This window comes from Gobius niger (assembly GCF_951799975.1).
Source record: "Gobius niger genome assembly, chromosome: 16".
Lineage (NCBI taxonomy): Eukaryota > Metazoa > Chordata > Actinopteri > Gobiiformes > Gobiidae > Gobius > Gobius niger.
In genome coordinates, this window is record NC_136867.1 from 23,738,237 (window position 1) to 23,757,931 (window position 19,695).

At 40.2% G+C, this 19,695-nt stretch overlaps 1 protein-coding gene across 2 annotated transcripts in view; it reads left to right on the plus strand.

Moving 5' to 3' along the window:
- map4k5 (mitogen-activated protein kinase kinase kinase kinase 5) overlaps positions 1-19,695 on the plus strand; it is a 62,041-nt gene that overhangs the window by 36,899 nt on the left and 5,447 nt on the right. For both annotated transcript variants that reach the window (XM_079573416.1, XM_079573417.1), the window contains 16 exons: positions 394-461; positions 3,796-3,840; positions 3,942-3,984; positions 5,926-6,130; positions 6,343-6,428; positions 7,530-7,571; positions 7,895-7,979; positions 9,522-9,601; positions 9,762-9,822; positions 12,196-12,310; positions 12,786-12,844; positions 14,273-14,376; positions 15,603-15,780; positions 17,320-17,388; positions 17,477-17,569; positions 17,646-17,716. In XM_079573416.1, coding sequence (XP_079429542.1) covers positions 394-461; positions 3,796-3,840; positions 3,942-3,984; positions 5,926-6,130; positions 6,343-6,428; positions 7,530-7,571; positions 7,895-7,979; positions 9,522-9,601; positions 9,762-9,822; positions 12,196-12,310; positions 12,786-12,844; positions 14,273-14,376; positions 15,603-15,780; positions 17,320-17,388; positions 17,477-17,569; positions 17,646-17,716 — 1,404 coding nt within the window. The remainder of the gene's footprint in view (positions 1-393; positions 462-3,795; positions 3,841-3,941; positions 3,985-5,925; positions 6,131-6,342; positions 6,429-7,529; positions 7,572-7,894; positions 7,980-9,521; positions 9,602-9,761; positions 9,823-12,195; positions 12,311-12,785; positions 12,845-14,272; positions 14,377-15,602; positions 15,781-17,319; positions 17,389-17,476; positions 17,570-17,645; positions 17,717-19,695) is intronic.

The following is a 19,695-nucleotide window of genomic DNA, read 5'->3' on the forward strand; positions in this document are numbered from 1 at the left end:
TAATCCAGACGGGTGGTGATAAAAGCATGGATTAAAATCTCAAAGATGTGACGAGATAAAAAAGCCTTTACTTTGGCCCATCTTAAAATCTGAACAGTTGCCAATGGTTCCTTGTATCCTTCAGTCTTAACAGATTAGTCTCCGTTCTTCTGCCGATGCCATTGTAAAACTATTAACTTCCTTGTTTACAAAATACGTCTGCATCATATTCGGCTTTTCCGATTGGTTCATACATGCACTTGTCAATCGCGGCCACATCTGAAATTCAAAGGAGTCACCTCTGATCCCAAATACACGTCTTTGTAAAGAATAGGAGAAGCGTGTATTCTGGCCGAACAGGCTCGACTGATGCAGTTACAATGTACTGTATGTTTTTGTGTATTTTCCCCTCAGGATGTGAACAAGGAAAATGACTTCTCTTCAGCCTGGAGCCCATTTGCGGAAGGAGGCATTACTTCCAGGTAAATACATAAAACAAAATGCAAATCTTATGTCACTTTATTAGACTGCTACTGATATTTATGGTGCTGTTTGTGAGGCCTTACCTGTTTAACGATCACTGGTTTTATACACTATGTTACAAGCGTCGGTGGTTATTGTTGTGTTGTTGTGCTTTGCAGTGTTATCTATGTCAACTTTTCGAGCCTTGAACTCCATAATGACCATGCAAGGAATTCAGAATCCCACTTTAAAACACTTTTGGGTGATATCAAGCAGCAAAAATCTGCTTTAATAATGTGGATTTACATCCCGGGTGGCCGAAGTGGGTCCCCGGGTCAAATTTGGGCCGCTAGAACAATTATTTGGCCTGCTTTGGCGCCACATCTGGTTAATACTAACTCACTCCCATTCACTCTCAATGGTAAATATGGATGCAGTACACTTTTTGGCCACCAGCGTCTAATTGGGGGCGCTGTTGCACTCCTTTCGCATAGTTAAGGAAACTGTTCTGGTGTGTTGGTATTTATCAATCACAGAGCGTCGTATCACATCAACTTTCCCAGTTTTCCAACTTTTATTGCAAAGGTTGTTGACATTTATAAAATTTATCCCAAACTGAGACTTTCAAAATGATCTAATATCGCATTTTCTTTGAGTTAACAAATTAACAAGGTAAAGTCACTGTAGGTACTGCCGATGCAGGTGGTGTTGTTTACATTTTGCACTATATTGCTACAATTGTTGATTTTGTTCTAATAAAACTTGGCTTTTGCCATAGTTAAAGGGACTATATGTAGTTTAAAAATGTTAAAACTAAGTATTTTAATCCCCCTACATGTTCCAGCCATGTTCTAATGTGTAGAATGAGCCCAGACATCTAGTCTCTTTAACATTTGTTAGCATGTTATGTGCATAAATAGAATTAAATACAAATGTATACCAAAAAAGAAACTAAAGTAACTATTACTATATGCAGATGTGTTTCACGCTTGACATCACCATGTTTGGCCCGCGACCCACAGGCACTTTTTCATTTTGGCTCTCGGAGATAAAATGTTTGGGCACCCCTGATTTACATAATATACTTTGCAATTTGACCTTTATTTTGTTATTTGTAACACTAACTTTGGGAACCACTGCTTTTCTCATCGACCACAGTTAGCCCGTCACCTGCATGTGTTAACGCTGCTTTTTGTTTAGTTAAGCCAAGTTCAGACTGCAATGTTGGATTAACAAGATGCCAAAGTTTGATTTTTGGATGTGTGATGTTTAAATTCCTATTAACTGCACATCCCTGTTCCGTTTGCCCAGCGCCTTGCCGTCTAAACGTAGCTCTAGTTTCGCACGCTGCACTTTTTGCTTGTTTTGGCTTTGACCTTATTTTCTCCTCTCGTCCCTCTGTCCTTGTGCGTCTGCTGTTTGTCCTTTCAAGGAGCCTCCTCAAAAGCGTTGAGGACGAATTGTTCCAACGGTAAAAAAAACTAACACAGCGTCCTGCACCTTCCACCCCCCCTCCTTCAGCCTTGTCTCTGACTGTTTACCTTTTACTCTGGGTTTGAGGTATTTGTGCATGGACCTTTGCAGTGTCCTTGGGCAAGATATTTCATATTTTCATCATTTGCATGTGAATGAACTGCCTGTGAGGGATTGATGACTATCTGAAATGTCGTAGGGGCAGATTGGCAGCCACACTTTTGGCAGCCTGTCTCGGGGCAAAATGTGTCGTGACTGCAAGTGCCTAAAAAACGTCAGAGTCTGCTATTATCAGAGGCGGGTAGTACTAAGTTACGTTTACTGTTTGCATTTGAGTAACTTTTGTGAAATAATTGAACTTCTGATAGGAGTTTGGTACTTTTGTACTACTTGAGTAATAGGATAATGAAGTATCTGTACTCTTACTTGAGTAAAAATACATAGTTATTCCACAGTGAGTAAATATTTAAGTGGAAAGAGCTTCAAGGAGATGTAGTTTGTGTTTCTTTATTCTTCAGACAAAAAAATAATTTATTTCTGGCATTTCTCTTGGGAATGCTTGGTTTTTGCTAAAAGTGATGTCACTTCTGAATCATAAATCAGACTTTTACTCTCGAACAGTTACTCATTACTCACAGTACTCAAGTAGCATTTTCCCCTGGTACTTTTTAACTCTTGCTTGAAGTCATTATATTGGCTACTACTTTTAGCTTCTTCTTGAGTAAAATTATTTCAAAGTAAAGTTACTCTTGCATGAGTAAATGCTTTAGCTGCTCTACCCACCTCTGGCTATAATACCAGAGTCTTAACGCTGTTTGTTTCACCAATGCTTTTGTATTGCCTGTAAAGCGAGTTACTGTTAGAAAAATCAACTCTTTTTTTTTTCGACTAACGCCTAGTTTGTGTGAAAAAAACTGGCAACTTCCGCAGAGTATTCAAAACATTAAAAGTGAGTCATTGAGCGAATTGTGCTAAAATTATGACCTTAAATGTCAATTTAAAAATCATTTGATTCTAATTAGAATTCAGTTTAAAGGTGCATTGTGCAACTTTTTATGTGGGGACAAAGAAAAGGTTGTATTTGTGCATATTTGACCTTGTAGTGACCCGGTGGCTGCATGAGTGGTCAGCATGGCACCTTTACTGTCCATCACAGTGGTCTCTAGGACGCTCCAGGATAAATTGTTTGGAAGGTTTTCACAGCTGACGGACCCTCTTACCAGAAAACCTACAAAACAAGTTATCCTGGAGCATTGTAGAGGCCACTGTGATTGAAAGTAAAGACGTCATGCTGACCACTCATACAGTTCACTACAGAAGAATACAGAAAATGTCATTCAAAACACATTCAGTTGCAGTTTTGCTGGACATTTCTCTCAATTTTCTAATAATAATTGCATTCGTCCTGCATTTGTGGCATTAAAATATTGTGTATTGGTATTAAAATGACATCAGAAAGTATGTATGTCCAGTAATGTTAGTAATCAGACCTTTTCTCGATTTAAGAATTTCTTCATTGATCCATATAGGGAAGTTCTGCAGAGCTACATTTATGGCCATTTCAATATCAAGACTTGCTAGCTATTACTATTTCTCCAGCACATGTAGCCAGACGCCTCCCCATGACCTCACCTGTGTCTCAAACCCCTCCCAAACCTGCAGTCTGTCACGTATCCGCTTTAGGCCTGTTGTTATTGCCTCCGCTCAGCTCCCTGTAGCTCCGGTAATGACGGACACTCTCCTCCCCCCTCTCCCTCCCACAAGCCCAGTTTTCTGTTTCTCTGCGGACCCAATCGTCATAAACATTTGTTCCATAATTTCCCCTCGAGAGCGCAATGACTCCACATGTTCCACCATCTTGTTTTGTTTTGATTTTTCCAGCGGACATGTGGCTCCTCTGGAAGACGCGTTCGAGGACGTGCTGATGTGAGTTGTCAGCAGCAGCTCAAGACTCCATGTTGGTTAATTGGACGTTATGCTAAAAATAGGCTCATCTTTTTTTTTTTTGCTTCGTTTTTCCTTTGCAGCTCCACGCTCAAACCAGGTGTTCCACCGCCTCTGCCCCCAAAGGTACAACTTTTCAACTGGGTATTCTTAGTATAACCCCGACTGTTTAAGCCACGTGGTGGAAAATACACGTTACATCACAAAAGCAGCAAACGTGTTGGAAAATATTGACAAAACCTGCTCCTAATGATCAGCCAGCCTCAGAAGTGTAAAGCATTTGGAAGGGGACTTAAAGTGCATATGGCAGATTTTAATGTTTTCGAAAATCTGATTTATTTAGGTGGATGACATCTGTTGTGAGCAGGGCTGGGTACCAGTACATTTTTTTCGATACTGGTACTTTAACGATACTTAGTTTTCGGTACCAATACCGGAACTATACTTTTTCAATACCGATGCTGAATTATTTGTCATTTAGAACCGAAAATCAACGGGAATAATGTTCATTTATTCTTTTCCTTCCATTTAATTTCTTTTACATTTGTATTATTTGTTTGAGATGAAGCTTCCTTTAAAGGAATAGGCCACCGTTTTTACATACTAAAATATGTTCTTACCTCACTATAGTCGAGTTAATATATCCCCGTCTGGTCTTTGTCCGTGCGCTCTGTCACGCAAACGGAGCACATACGCAGCCTCTCCCACAGTTCACATAGCTCCGAAAAAGCTCACGATAGAAGCTACCAAGCTCTTCCACGTGTTCCCTATTTAAATAAAGTTACGTGAAGTGTTTTCATGCGAAGTATATTTACACAGAAATGTAACGTGTCGATTTTATAAGCAAATAAAAAGGGGGACTATATTGTGAGGCGTAATGATACGAGGAGCAAAACGTCCGCGCAGTAACTCCTAAAGGTTATTGACGGAAGTGAGCGGGGGAAGTCTTTAGGAGTTACTGCGCGGACGTTTTGCTCCTCGTATCATTACGCCTCACAATATAGTCCCCCTTTTTATTTGCTTATAAAATCGACACGTTACATTTCTGTGTAAATATACTTCGCATGAAAACACTTCACGTAACTTTATTTAAATAGGGAACACGTGGAAGAGCTTGGTAGCTTCTATCGTGAGCTTTTTCGGAGCTATGTGACATGTGGGAGAGGCTGCGTATGTGCTCCGTTTGCCTGGCAGAGCGCACGGACAAAGACCAGACGGGGATATATTAACACGTCTAAAGTGAGGTAAGAACATATCTTAGTATGTAAAAACGGTGGCCTATTCCTTTAACAACAAAAGGGCGGAAAAAAACTTTCCACATCTTTTTTTCCCCCTAATTTTTTGTACTTGTCCTTCACCTTTTGACAAATTGGGAAAAATGTGTCAGAAAAGCAATAATAACGCAAGGCAACTTTATTTATACCGCGCATTTCATACGGCAACTCAAAAGAATAACAGCAAAAACATGACGTAAAAGGAAAAAAACAATGACAGAGCAAAAAAAAAAAACACAGCAAAAAAACTACGAAAATTCGACAAAAAAGAGGCAAAAACCTCGCCAAACGGTTAAAAAATGTGACAAACGCGGCGACAACGCAACAAAAAATGTACGATCAGCTTCGTTGGCCATAGCTTTCAAATGAGACGTTACATTGTTGCTCACCAGTCCATAAGCTTTTAGATTTGGGTAACGCCGAACTGGAGAAAATGTGCTGGCTTTAATATATTATATTAAATATTATGTCTGTGTCATATGCACTATAAAGTACCTGAATCTATGTTTTTGCCAACTCCTGTAGTCAAACCGGTTGACAGCCACTGCTTTATCAAATAAATGCATTTATTGTTATTGTTCCGGTGCTTATATTCAGTGTTGGCAGCTAAGTTATTAAATGGTTCTATGTTTTATGCTAATGTTTGCTTATACCCTTTAAAATGGTGCATTTCTATTGCAACTTTCAATTTAGAACAAATCAGATCACAAACTTTATAAAAGCAGTGGACACTTTGTTTTTTCTTTCATATAATTAACAATCAAAATCTCTCCTCCTCCCCTTCCTCTTCTAGCCGCGGTTGAGTTCCTCCGATGACATTGGCTTGAACGACGAGCGCTCCCTGACGGTGAAGAGGTTTCCGAATTCGGAGAACGGTCCGACCCCGGCGGCACGAAGGCAGTCCACTCCGGAGCAGGGGAACAAACCCGACACCAACCAGGACTATCTGTCTGTGAGCGTCAGTAGCCCGGGAATCCTGTCACACTCATCTGACCCTGGTGAGAACAACGTAGACTCTCTTCACTCCATGTTTGGTGTCATGCTATTAGCTTTATCATGAATGCTATTGAATGATTACTTACTACTGTTATTATCTTGCAAGCTCTCTATGAGTCTAAATGTGCAGGTAAGTCCATAAATGAGGTGTATGTTTGTTTTTCCCTTTCATTCCATAAATAGTTCCTAATTCTGACACTTTGTTTTTTTCCAGATAACGACTCCGACGACACTGTGAACGGGGACAGTCCTAAACCACCTCCAAATCGACAGCACCGCAAAGAGAAGAAGGAGTTCCCTGTAGGTTTCTGCTTAAAACACAGTAGTCACATACACACTCACGTCCTCCCTGCGTCAGCTTTCCCCTATCGCCAACCTGAACGATTCTCCTGCTTGGTACTAATGACAGAGGATCTGTTTGAAGATCTGGAGAAGTGTTGCCCACTGCTTGTGTTGCATGAAAAGATAGGTCAAACACAGAAATTTGGAGGGATGGCCCAGGACAGGGGTAGGCAAGTTTTCTTGGCGGAGGGCCGATTATTAGCCTAAAGCAGGGGTAGGGTTTGTGTCATGGAGGGCCAATTTTCTTCATTGACAAAACACCAAGGGCCGAAACTCACAATTGTAGCCCAAAGTACAGCACCTTTTCTCTACAAATATAAGTTTTGCACATAATATATGACCTAATGCAGTGTTTTGCTGGGAAATGTGAAAATATTGACAATATTTTCCATATTTTAGAGTCCTTTTCACATTTGGTCTCTGATTTATGAATAAATGTTTCTTCAAAATTCTCTTGGGGCCAAAGGTTTTTTGTTGAAGGGCCGAATTTGACCCCCGGGCCTGACGTTGCCTAACCTTGGCCTAAAGTAAAGCACAACACTGGAAAAATTACCATCTTAAATGAGAGAAATTACTTAGAAGAACTTTTATTCAAGCAATTTTATGCCGAATTTGAGTCGGTTTGAGCTGATCCAAGATACAAATGCTAGTGCCAATGGAACAAGAATAAAACCCACTTGAAATCAGACAATTGTTTTTTACTTGAAATTGAAATCCATTTTTGTACTAACATTTCTGACATCTTTATTCATATTGCACATTTAAATGCTTTCCAAAATCGATATTAATGAAAGAATCATCAGCTCATCAGACCATCCTTTATCTTTAAAACTAAAGCCACACTGTGTATAATCTGGAAAGGAATTGTCCAAACTACAAACCTCCATGTTGGTGTTTTCCGCAGCCTGACCCACTTCCAAAAACCGCAAGAATGTTTCCTTTTCCCTGGACGCTGTAGTTGTTCCTTACACAAAAGCCATGTCTAAAGATATTTTAATCACTGCTTTATGTCGCCTCTTTGGTGTTTTATGGTTTGTTCTCCCTGTTTTTTGTCTTTAGAAACCAACCATCAACGGGCTTCCTCCCACTCCCAAAGTCCTGGTGAGTGAATACGCTCCATTGTTGCGCCGCATTCTGGAGATAGTTGGTGTTTCACAGCGGATTTGTGGTTACAACCGATATAAGATCTGCATGTTCAGCCTGGTTTGATATTTAGAGGTCAACTATTGAATAAGCGAGCGAAGATTTAAAGAGATAGAGCTGCTTTATGTGGAGGAAATGCATGAGATAATATTGATACTGATATCATTAGCTTTGTCTAAAATGTACTGAGACTAATGTCAAGCATTTTATGTGAAACACTGCATTTTCTGGCATGTTTTTGTTCGTGCTGTCCCGTGTTGAAACCCTGTCTTGTTTTGCAGATGGGAGCATGTTTCTCTAAAGTATTCGATGGGTGTCCACTAAAGATCAACTGTGCCACGTCATGGATCCACCCGGACACTAAAGGTGAAAGAAGAAACGAGTATAGTGCAAATAAGTCCTATACTCTGGCTGTACAACTCCAATACAACACCTTTCACTGCTGTCCTGAGTTCACAACTAATAACACTGAATAAATTAATGAATTTATTTGAAGATGTGAGCTTCACAAAGCAACACTGCAAAAAATGACAATGGAAAGTTACAAATCAACGAAGCAAAACTGGGAACATCTGTGTAAGCCAAGGTCACAAATGTACATGACTTTACTAAAGCGAGTAGATCACTTTACAGAATGTAAATAAAGGTGTGGGACACTATTTAGACCTCTGCTAAATACACCTAGCCGAAAGTTTCGTGACACTGATCATGTCGCCTAACCTGGCTAACACCAGGCTGCTGTGTGCGCTCGAATTATTTAGAACTGCACAACAGCCTGGGGACCATGGCCCAAATTTTCCGGTGGATTTGGGAACCAATCACAGAGCGAGGAGGGACGGCAAGACGATGGCGCGCTATTCGATATACGGAAGTTTGTAGTTTATTTACGGATAAATAAATAAAAAGTTTATTTACGGATCCAACATGACAGCAGCAGACACGATGGTATTTTTCGATCAAGCTTTAGACCTTGTTCTAAATAATTTAGCTCAAAAGTTTACAGCGGGTACGTCATACGTCATCTCATACGATGATACGATTGGCTATGGCTACTGCAGACGCATGATAGACTTTTTTTTTTTTCGTACCGCCCAATAAACGAGTATGGACGATCGTAAACCACACCTCTCCTACGAGAAAATGAATTGATGGTCCCCAGACTAAATATCACTTGTGATTTTAGTCTGGTGTTAGCCAGGCTACATGTCGCCTTTAACCCCGTGTATAATTCGAAAAGGTTTGGACACCCCTCCGCTAGAGCATCTTTGAGTAATCTTTCAATCTTCACCAGTGGCTCTTGCTAAGCTTAAAATAATACATGTATGGAAAGCAGGTACCAAAAAGAAATACATCAATCAATCAATCTTTATATTCAAGTTTCAAAAATGAAAAATAAAATTTAAAAAATCAATGTGAAACAAATATTGTGGGGGAAAGATTGGGAAAATTTGGGGTGAAATTTAAAAAAACAAAAAAAGGGAAATTTTGCCAAAGTTGGGGAAAAATAGGTCAAAAATGTTTGAAAAAAAATACAAAATGGGGGGAGATTAAGAGAAAAGGGTTGGAATTTTTTTTTTGTTATAACAAATGATTCAAATGGAAAAGAAATGAGAGGAAAAGTTAAACTTTATAAATCTGTTTTATGGTTCTATATGACAAATATTTTAGTATAGGTATGTCAAAAGGTGTCGTTCAGGTATCAGTATCAAAAACCAAGTACCAGAACCCAGCCCTATTTATGATAGGAGGATCAGGAAGTAAAACTACTCTATACTTTTGTTTTAGATCAATATAGCATTTTCTAACAAAGTGTAAGATGGTGATAAAGATGTGTTGGACGTTATTACCAAATACGAGCACAAGCCTAATACTCGCTCTTTGAAACATATTTCCTTCTTTGTCTTCTAGTTCAGTATCTTATTTTTGGGACAGAAGACGGCATCTACACTTTGAATCTCAGTGAGCTCCATGAAGCCACAATGGAACAGGTAATTCACTCCACAAGAACCAAGAAATCATCTTATTCCTATTCACAGAAATGTCAGGTTTCGCCATTGTTTTTCATTTTGCGCCATAGCTCAAGTTTACATTTACGATTTTACAGTGATTTATTTTTGTTCTCTCCTCTCTCTCTCTCTCCGTCCTCAGCTGTTTCCGCGGAGGTGCACCTGGCTGTATATCATCAACAACAACCTCATGTCTCTCTCAGGTACTGCCTTCTTCCTTCGCGATCATAAGACGTGCAAAACCCACAATTTTCAAACCCGATGTGATTCACAAGAATAACAAGATCCTGTATTCGCTGTATTTATCCATAACGCCACAAACGCTGCAGATTAACAACAGTAATCTCAACACTACAGGCCTTTGTTTGCCGCTGTGACGTCGTCTGAAACCTTTAAATTAGCCATTGCTTGTCGTAAATCATTGTCAAACCCGTGGCTCCTCCTGTGTTATCTCCCCTCACTCACACGGCAAATACACGGCACAAAAATAACCTCCTTTGTCCCCACGGGCCACTGACTCACGGCGTTCGAACCCGTTTTGATCGAGTGACTGCAGAGATGACAGATAGAACCTACAGAATAAGAATGTTTGTTTGAGCAGAGACGAGCTGTACATGCAGATAAAAATGACTGTTTGTGCAAGGAGCCGTCGTCTCGTGCGTCAAGTTCTTTAAATAGTCACAATAGGCGTGCTGGGTGAAGTGCTTTGCCCATGGACGGGATAGATACAGATGGCATCTCTGGAATCACCCATATATGGTTATTCTTGAAAACAGTTAAGGGGGAAAGCAATTTTGAGAAAAATCGAAACTTTCTCTAATTATTCAAAAACTACTTCAACAAACGCTGAATTATGAATATAGTTTTCTACTAAATAAAAATACAAAGACATGGAGAGGAGCAAAGTGGTTCAACTGCCCATAAATACATAAAAAACGTTCTGCTTTCACTTTCGTTCTCCCGTATAGAGCTGCTGCCAGAGAGGACAGGCATAAGACTCGCGTGTTGACTGTTTCAGTGAAGAACCGGGGTATTTGTGGTTTATAAAACTGTAGAAGAATAGAAGGCAACATCTCCTCATTTCTCTCCTCGATGTTATTTTATTTTATTTTTTTGCAAAAGCATTTCACACAAACAATTCAAACGTCACTCTGTCTGTAAAACTTTGATAAATCTGTTCTTGCCATGAAATATTATCCCAAGGTAAAAGATAGACAGGCTTCTGGTGTTGTGTAAATTGAGAGCATCTTAAAAGCATCTTAAGTGTTGTAGACTGGTCTAAACTACAGGAATTTATAACAAAGAAATCCCAATGGTGACATACTATTTTCTTGTTTTCTGAGGATACTGTTGCTTCAAATAATTGTAGCCCTTAAAATAGCAATTTCAATTTGATTTTGACACGCGTTTGCGGCCCTATTGTCAATCACCTCCATCAACTTAACTGCTGCCAGTTATGTCTATGCCTCTTCAAATCTTCTCAAACAAGTATTTTAGACATTTTATGAGCACAGCCAGAAGCCGCCGACAGGGCATGAGCTGCATTGTTTGGACCTAAATCCCTGTGTTTTTTTACTGACCCTCTGTTCTCTCTTGTCTGTTGCCTCCTGTTCTCGTGGCTTCACTGATACTAACCGGCCTCATCAGAAGGTAATCATCACGCCCCATCATACTTCTCTTCACCGCTAACCCACATCACTCGCCTCGTCATCCAGGCTAACCCTCTAACATCAATGAAACCAGACACTGAGGGACACGTTTCATGTTCTTGCATTAGAGTATTTGCCTTTTATGCTGCTTAGAGGGAACAAAAATAGACCAAGCCAATCAACGCAGTTTATTACTATGACGGTTCATTCGGATTCAAGTTGCCGTCTGACAAAGCCTTAAAGGCATCAAGCACGTGCTTTCAGATTATTAATGTGAGCAATCAGGATGAAAGAAGTGAAAGAAGAGTTTGTGCTCATCAATTCCGTTTGAAAATGGAAAAAATCAGGTACCCCAGCTTTTAAGGGACTAGATGAAAGTTTGACATTTTATGCTCACTACTGCCACCTCAGGTCTTACGCGTAACTGCAGGTTCTATATTAAGCTGTGCATGTTGGCTCTTCAGACCCAAAGAAACACCTTTTTGAGTGACAGTGCAGGATTTTAGAGGCAGTTGTGGTGAACAGGTCTGAGCTCATTCTACACCTAGGACATGGCTTGAACATGTAGGGGGATGAAAATACTTAGTTTTAACATTTTTAAACTCCGTATAGTCCCTTTTAAAGCTCAACAAATGTGAAATGGCATTTGTTTTATAAACTCTGGACACATGACTTTTTACACATTTTAAGCTTTAACACATTAATTATCATAATTACTTACTCTATTACTTATTTTACTAATATAGTTGTCCTGGAGTCCGAGAATCTCTAGTGTTTTCATTGCTTTGATAAAATGTAGACACTAAATAGATCATTAGAAGAGATTTTAACACGTTTTGCCTATTGTGAATAAAAAGTATATATTATAGTATAATATATATTATAGTATAATATATATTATATTTAATGTGATGATTTCTGCTGCAGGTAAAACGTTCCAGCTGTACTCCCATAACCTCATTGGTCTGTTCGAGCAGCTGAAGAAACCAGGTCTCGCTGCTCAGTTTCAGACACATCGCTTTCCCGACAAAATCCTCCCCAGGTACTATATCTTCTCCAATTATCTATCTCGATCGTTTGCAAATCTAGAATGCAATATGCACAGATTATGTTGAGCTTGTGGCATTAAAAATATCACATTTGGGCATGAAAATAGCATTAAAAGTGTTCCGTTTTCCTTCCAAGCCCAGTCCCTGCTCAGTAATGTGGCACAAATGTACAAATACCCCCGTGCGAGACCTCTCCTCCATCCCTCTCTCGGGTTTAACGGCTCCAGCCTCAGACCCCGCTGTGTTCAGGATAAGGTCAAAACTTTGGCTTTTAAACTTTAGGCCTCTCGCTGAGCTGGGCCTTTCTTCTCGTTCTCCTGTAGATTTGGGAGTTGGCTGGAGTCTTGATTAGTCGCGGGCTGTAATTGAAATAGATGGTGGAGCTTTGGCCCTTGTCCCTCCCTCAGACGTCAGCAGCTCCAGTTAACTCTGTTTTTTTGTGTGTGTTTTTTTTTTTCCATTTCGCAGGAGATTTGCCTTGACAACTAAGATCCCAGACACAAAAGGCTGCCACAAGTGCTGCATCGGTGAGTGCACAGTCGTAATGAACAACCAGATGTTTGTATGAGTCGGTCCAAATGACAACCTTTTAGTAATTTACCTTAAAGAAAAAAACAGGGCTTGACATTAACTTTTTTGGTCACCAGACTCTGTGGCTAGTGGTTTTCTAAAGTTACTAGCCACCAACTGATTTTACTAGCCAAAACTAAAACGTTATTTAAAACTTCACTCTAATGTTAATGTGATCAGATTAACATCGAAAACCCAATAAGAAATCAACCAAAAATAGAATCACAGCTTGCCTAGGCTTGTTGTTGTTGTAGTAGGAGTAGTAGGAGTAGTAGGAGTAGTAGGAGTAGTAGGAGTAGTAGGAGTAGTAGGAGTAGTAGGAGTAGTAGGAGTTGTAGGAGTTGTAGGAGTTGTAGGAGTTGTAGGAGTTGTAGGAGTTGTAGGAGTTGTAGGAGTTGTAGGAGTTGTAGGAGTTGTAGGAGTAGGAGTAGATGTAGGATAGAATAATAGGAGAAGGAGTAGGAGTAGGAGGAGTAGGAGAAGGAATAGGAGAAGGCGTAGGTGTTGGAGTAGTAGAAGGCGTAGGAGTAGTAGGAGTAGTAGGAGTAGTAGGCGTAGTAGATGTAGGAGTAGATGTAGGATAGAAGAATAGGAGGAGGAGTAGGAGAAGGAATAGTAGAAGGAATAGTAGAAGGAATAGTAGAAGGAATAGTAGAAGGAATAGTAGGAGAAGGAATAGTAGGAGAAGGAATAGTAGGAGTAGTAGGAGTAGTAGGAGTAGTAGGAGGAGTAGGAGGAGTAGGAGGAGTAGGAGTAGTAGGAGGAGTAGGAGGAGTAGATGTAGGAGTAGATGTAGGATAGAAGAATAGGAGGAGGAGTAGGAGAAGGAATAGTAGGAGAAGGAATAGTAGAAGGAATAGTAGTAGGAGTAGTAGGAGTAGTAGGAGTAATAGGCGTAGTAGGCGTAGGAGTAGTAGGCGTAGGAGTAGTAGGCGTAGGAGTAGTAGGCATAGGAGTAGATGTAGGAGTAGATGTAGGAGTAGATGTAGGAGTAGATGTAGGAGTAGATGTAGGAGTAGAAGAATAGGAGATGGAGTAGGAGGAGTAGGAGAAGGAATAGTAGGAGAAGGCGAAGGTGTAGGAGTAGTAGGAGAAGGTGTAGGAGTAGGTGTAGGAGAAGGAGTTGGAGTAGGAGTAGGGCTATCTCTCCTTTTTACATGAGCAGGATTTAAAGGAATAGGCCACCGTTTATGCCCACTGAGATGTTCTTACCTGAGCTTAGACGAGTTGAGACATTAGAGCTCGAGTAGAGAATATTTAAACACTACAGGAGAGTTACAGTGCAGGAGAATGATGTTCAGATGTCAGTGAGGGGACACTGAAGGAAAAACAGCGCGACATCAAAAATCCTGTCTTCCACTCATGTTGTCTTGTCTTTTCCTCAGTGAGAAACCCATACACGGGTCATAAGTACCTGTGTGGAGCTCTTCAGTCGGGGATCGTTCTGCTGCAGTGGTACGAGCCCATGCAGAGGTTCATGCTCATCAAGGTCAGAATCACTCACCAGCAACAACAAGTTTTAAACTGTCTAGTGATCAGTCTGGGAGCATGTTCTTCTGCAGGTCAAAAGATGCAGGCTTAACCATTCAGACAGTCAGCACACAGATATGGCTCTAGCAACGGCACATGAAACACAAGGTTTAGTTTTTAAATCGGCATCTTTATCACAGAATATTTAAACAAATGTAATCTTTAGACTTGGACAGACTATTGATCCACAAGGGAGATTGCATTGTCACAGTATCTTTTATTAAGCAGGAAAGGTACTCATGCAATATAAAAATCCGGGAACATGTACACATTTAAAAGTATAATATATTGGAATAGGAAAATATAAAGTTGACAACAGAAGAAGAAGAAGAAACAACTGAAAATTGCTTGAAAATTGCTTCACAAAGAACAAGTATAACGGCTGCTTTTTAAAAGAATCAACAGAGTCGGGCACACTTGGCGACAGAGGAAGGTCATTCCACAATTTATGAGCAACAGCTTCAAAGGACGAGTTTCCTCTGGTTTTAAAGCGGGTCATTGGAACTGTGAGGTGACCTGACCATGCAATGCTCTAAATGTCCAAACTAAAATGTTTAATTCAATTAAATATTTGATTGGGAGCCAGTGCAAAGAGTATAAAATGGGTGTAATGTGTGACCGTCTGCTAGATCCTGGTAAAAGCCGTGCATTTTCTGAAGACGATTCAAAGCAGATTTGTTAAAGCGAGTAAAAAGCAACAACCTCTGAGGATGGCCACAGTTGTAGCCAAAACCGTCCGGTGCAAAATCCACATAAAGGTCTGGCTATAAGAATCAAAATAGCATTTTTACTAGAAGACCTAATTAGCCAATTAAAAAGGGAGTTACAATAATCTAAGCGAGATGAGATGAAAGCATTAATCACCAATTACAGATCAGAGTTGGATAAAATTGGCCTTAACTTGGCGATGTTTCTCAGTTTTTGACCAAATGTTGCGAATGGTTGCCAAGATTTCTAATGCTCAACTGAACCGAGGGGAAGAAGTGAATAAACCAATGTTGGTTGTTTTAGATAAAGGATCTCAATCTATTGGCTCGTAGCAAAACGTAGTGCACCATCACATGAAGCAAAGTATGAACAAACAAATGAACAAATGATTAGCGTGGTTTCCTTTTGCGGCGAGGTGATCGCGTGTGTTCAAATACCTTTAAATGATCCGTGTCTCTGTCTCCGGTTCTCCTGCAGCACTTTGACTTCCCGCTGCCCAGTCCTCTGAAGGTGTTCGAGATGCTGGTGGTCCCGGAGCAGGAGTACCCTCTGATCTGTGTGGCCCTGAGTCGAGGCACGGAGCCCGGGCAAGTCGTACGCTTCGAGACCATCAACCTCAACTCCTGCTCCTCCTGGTTCACTGAGATGGGCATGAGTGAGTCACTGCTGCTGTTACTGCGCAACTGTGATAATCTTTATGATGAATAAGAAGATGAGGCTAGTTGTTCTCGCTGATGTTTTACATTGCTGCTTAAACAATCTCTTAACCCCCGCCTTAACCAAGTGCATTTTCTCTAGTTCGGCTTTACCCAAATCTAAAAGGTTGCAGCCTATATGCCAGTATAATGCTTCATTCGAAAGCTAAGACACTTGTTGCCGCAGTGTTGTCACTTTTTTCCAAAATGTTTTCATTGCTTTTTTGTTCCGTCTTCGTCACACTTTTTTGTCACTTTTCTGTTACTCTTGTGTCGCTTTATTGTCACTTTTTTGTCACTTTTCTATTGCTCTTTTGTGGCTTTTTTGTTACTTGTTTGTCACTTTTTCATCGCTCTTTTGTCACTGTTTCATCGTTGATTGCCTCTACTTTGTCACTTTTCTGTTGCTCTTTTGCCACTTTTTTGTCACTTATTCATCTCTTTTTTTGCTCTTTTGTCATTATTTTGTTACTTTTTCATTGGGTTTTTTGGGGCATTTTTTCATCACTTTTTCATCACTTTTTTGTCGCTTTTTTGTCACTTTTCTGTTGCTCTTTAGTGGCTTTTTTGTCACTTTTTCATCACTTTATTGTCACTTTTCTGTTGTTCTTGTGTCGCTTTTTTGTCGCTTTATTGTCACTTTTTTGTCACTTTTCTGTTGCTCTTTTGTGGCTTTTTTGTCACTTGTTTGTTGCTTTTTCATAGTTTTTTTTGCTCTTTTGTCATTATTCACTTTTTCATTGCTTCTTTGTTGCTCTTTTGTAGCTTTTTTGTCACTATTTTTGTCACTGTTTCATCGTTGATTGCCACTACTTTGTCACTTTTCTGTTGCTCTTTTGCCACTTTTTTGTTGTTTGTCACTTATTCATCTCTTTTTTTGCTCTTTTGTCATTATTTTGTTACTTTTTCATTGGGTTTTTTGGGGCATTTTTTCATCACTTTTTTGTCGCTTTTTTGTCTCTTTTCTGTTGCGCTTTAGTGGCTTTTTTGTCACTTTTTCATCACTTTATTGTCACTTTTCTGTTGCTCTTTTGTGGCTTTTTTGTCACTTGTTTGTTGCTTTTTCATAGTTTTTTTGCTCTTTTGTCATTATTCACTTTTTCATTGCTTCTTTGTTGCTCTTTTGTAGCTTTTTTGTCACTATTTTTGACAGTTTTTCATCATTTTTTATCACTTTTTATCACTTTTTCATCACTTTATTGTCACCTTTCCGTTGCTTTTTGGATGCATTTTCGTCACACTTGTGTCAAGTTTTTGTCACTATTTTGACGCTTTTTTCAAGAAACCTTTAGATTTGGATAAAGCCAAACTGGAGAAAATGTGCTCAGTTCAGGTGAGGGTTAAGAGTTAAAGAAGTTATTGAAATATTGCAAAGCTCCCTGAAAACACTGTTAGACTTTCACCACTACTACACTATCGTTACGTGTCTCGTCTTGTTGCTTCTTCTGATTTTGATCGATTTGCTCTGATTTTGATCGATTTGCTCCTGGTTTCCGCAGAGAATCAGCAGGTGGACGCCATTCACGTCACACAGCTGGAGAGAGACACCGTTCTGGTTTGTTTGGACCGTGAGTGTCAATCAAACTCTGTATATTTTCCAAAACAAAAAAGCCTGAAACTGTTCTAAAGCGATTTTTATTCTTTGTCTTTCCTCAGAAAATTTGAAGATCGTGAATCTTCAGGGGAGACTAAAGTCGAACAAGAAACTGGCCTCGGAGCTGAGTTTTGAGTTCTGCATCGGCTCCGTTGGTGAGACATTTTCTATGAACTTCACGAATGTATTTTCATATTTCTCTGGGCTCATCCCGGTCTGTGTGTTTGACAGTTTGCCTTCAGGACAGCGTGCTGGCCTTCTGGAAACACGGCATGCAGGGAAAGAGCTTCAAGTCTAATGAGGTAAAATACTCCAGCCTGTTTAGACAAAAGTCAAAACAAACCTATGAATATCAAGAATCGGAAACAGATGTGAGCTGTGGGGCAGTCTTCCTCATTTGATTATGTCGCGTTTTCAGAAGGATTTGGAAGCATTTTCTGCTATAGCCTGTTATTTGTGTGGAGGCGATACTATAGGGGAGCTTTTTTAGGGCTGCAAGGTTTATCGATAACGAATCGCAATAGAGGTTTTGACTACTGCGATAACCTAACATCAAGAGGTTTTGTTTCTTCTGACATTTGAGTGATGGATGTTTTTCCCCGATCAGAATTGTGGAGTCTCTGATCTCAGGTTCAGCTGCGACAGATAAAAGGTTTGAGTTTCCATAAAGCAGATTCTAGTGTTTAAATAGACGCTTTGTGGTTCCATCCCAGACTTATTTTAGTCACGTGGCTGTCCTCCAGCGGTACTCTGAAGGAAACTCCTCCAGAAGAGGGCGCTGTCCACGTGAACCCAAATATTTTTGAGTAGATTATTTTGTATTGTTCTAACGTGGGGCAATTTGAGCAAGAATATGTTTGACAGTCTAAAAGTAACATGACGTCTTTCACTAATCATTTTTGCAGTTTATGCATTTAACTGTATCAAATATAAAAATAGCAAATCGCAATATTTGTAGAAAAAAAAATTATCTTTATGCAGCACAATTTAGATAAAAAACATAATTGCAGATACCTGAAGCAGAATTACAAGAAGCATAAATAGTTAATACAAGTTTAAAGGGACTATGGAAGTTGTCATGTGTATACTCGCTACTGCCACCTCAGGTCGTTTGTGTAACTGCAGTTTCTACATTAAAGCAGAACTAAGTAACTCATGCCCCTAGAGGCCATAAGCTCCACTGCAGGTGTCGTAGCATGTTTTTTTTTTTTACTTATTACTTGTCCGTGAGAGTAAATACTACGCTGACAGAAAAGGCGAAGGGAGAGACGGATATTGTACATCCAATTACACAATGGAGATATTTTTTTTCATTCAAACTTGCCTGTAAATACTTAAGTGGCGCTAGCCCGCAGTTAGCTTTGCTCGCTTAGCTTCTTCTTCGTGATTCCATTAGTGTGTATTGGTGACTCCGACTCCAAGTTGCAATTGTGGGTTTCTGGCGAGAGACACCAGGGGGAGATGAGAGGACCCCCCCCCAATCATCCCATTAACACTTGTATTACCCCGCAAGAGACTTTGAGTTATTCAGTACTGCTTGTGCATGACGGCACTTCAAATTAACAACTTTTTGACTGGCAGTGCAGGATTTTAGCAGCAGTTGTGGTGAATAGGTCTGGGGTCATTTCTTCATTTTAACACTTTTAAACTTTGTATTAGTATTTTGAGCATTTTGAGACAAAGATAAAGGGCCGTAATTTGGAAAGTCGGCTTTTTAGAGCCTTTTACCATGTTTTTCAAGCCACTCGCTTTCTTTATCTCGCACTCTCTTGCTAAGCTTAATATTTTCATCACAAAGTAAAAACACTCCACAAGAGGAGGGGGTGATTGCTTGAAAACAAATACCCCTCTTTGAGACACTAATGCCCTCCTCCTTTGCCAGTCTCAGCAGGACCGCCCCGTGTTTGTCTTCTGGCACCTCTGAACATGATCTCGTTGATTTCACACCTCACCACTCGCCTGTATCTTTAACAAAGGCCTCGTCTCCACTGGACCCTGTCATCACCCCGACGCATTACGACTGCCCCGCACCAGTCGGGACAAACGGCCACCACCTGCGCCTTCTTAACACACAATACAGGCCCAAGAGAGCGGCGCGAGGTGGAGCGTTTTGTGGAGAGTGACCCGTGCCCTGCTCTTTCTCAACAGAGCAGATATAACAACGCCGTGACTGAAGCGCGTGTCGGGATTTGCTAAATGTCAGGGTCCGTGTTAAAAATTCATGCCGGATCATAAATGGCGAGGCACGAGGGAGCGGGGTTGAATTATTCAGAGGTCTGCG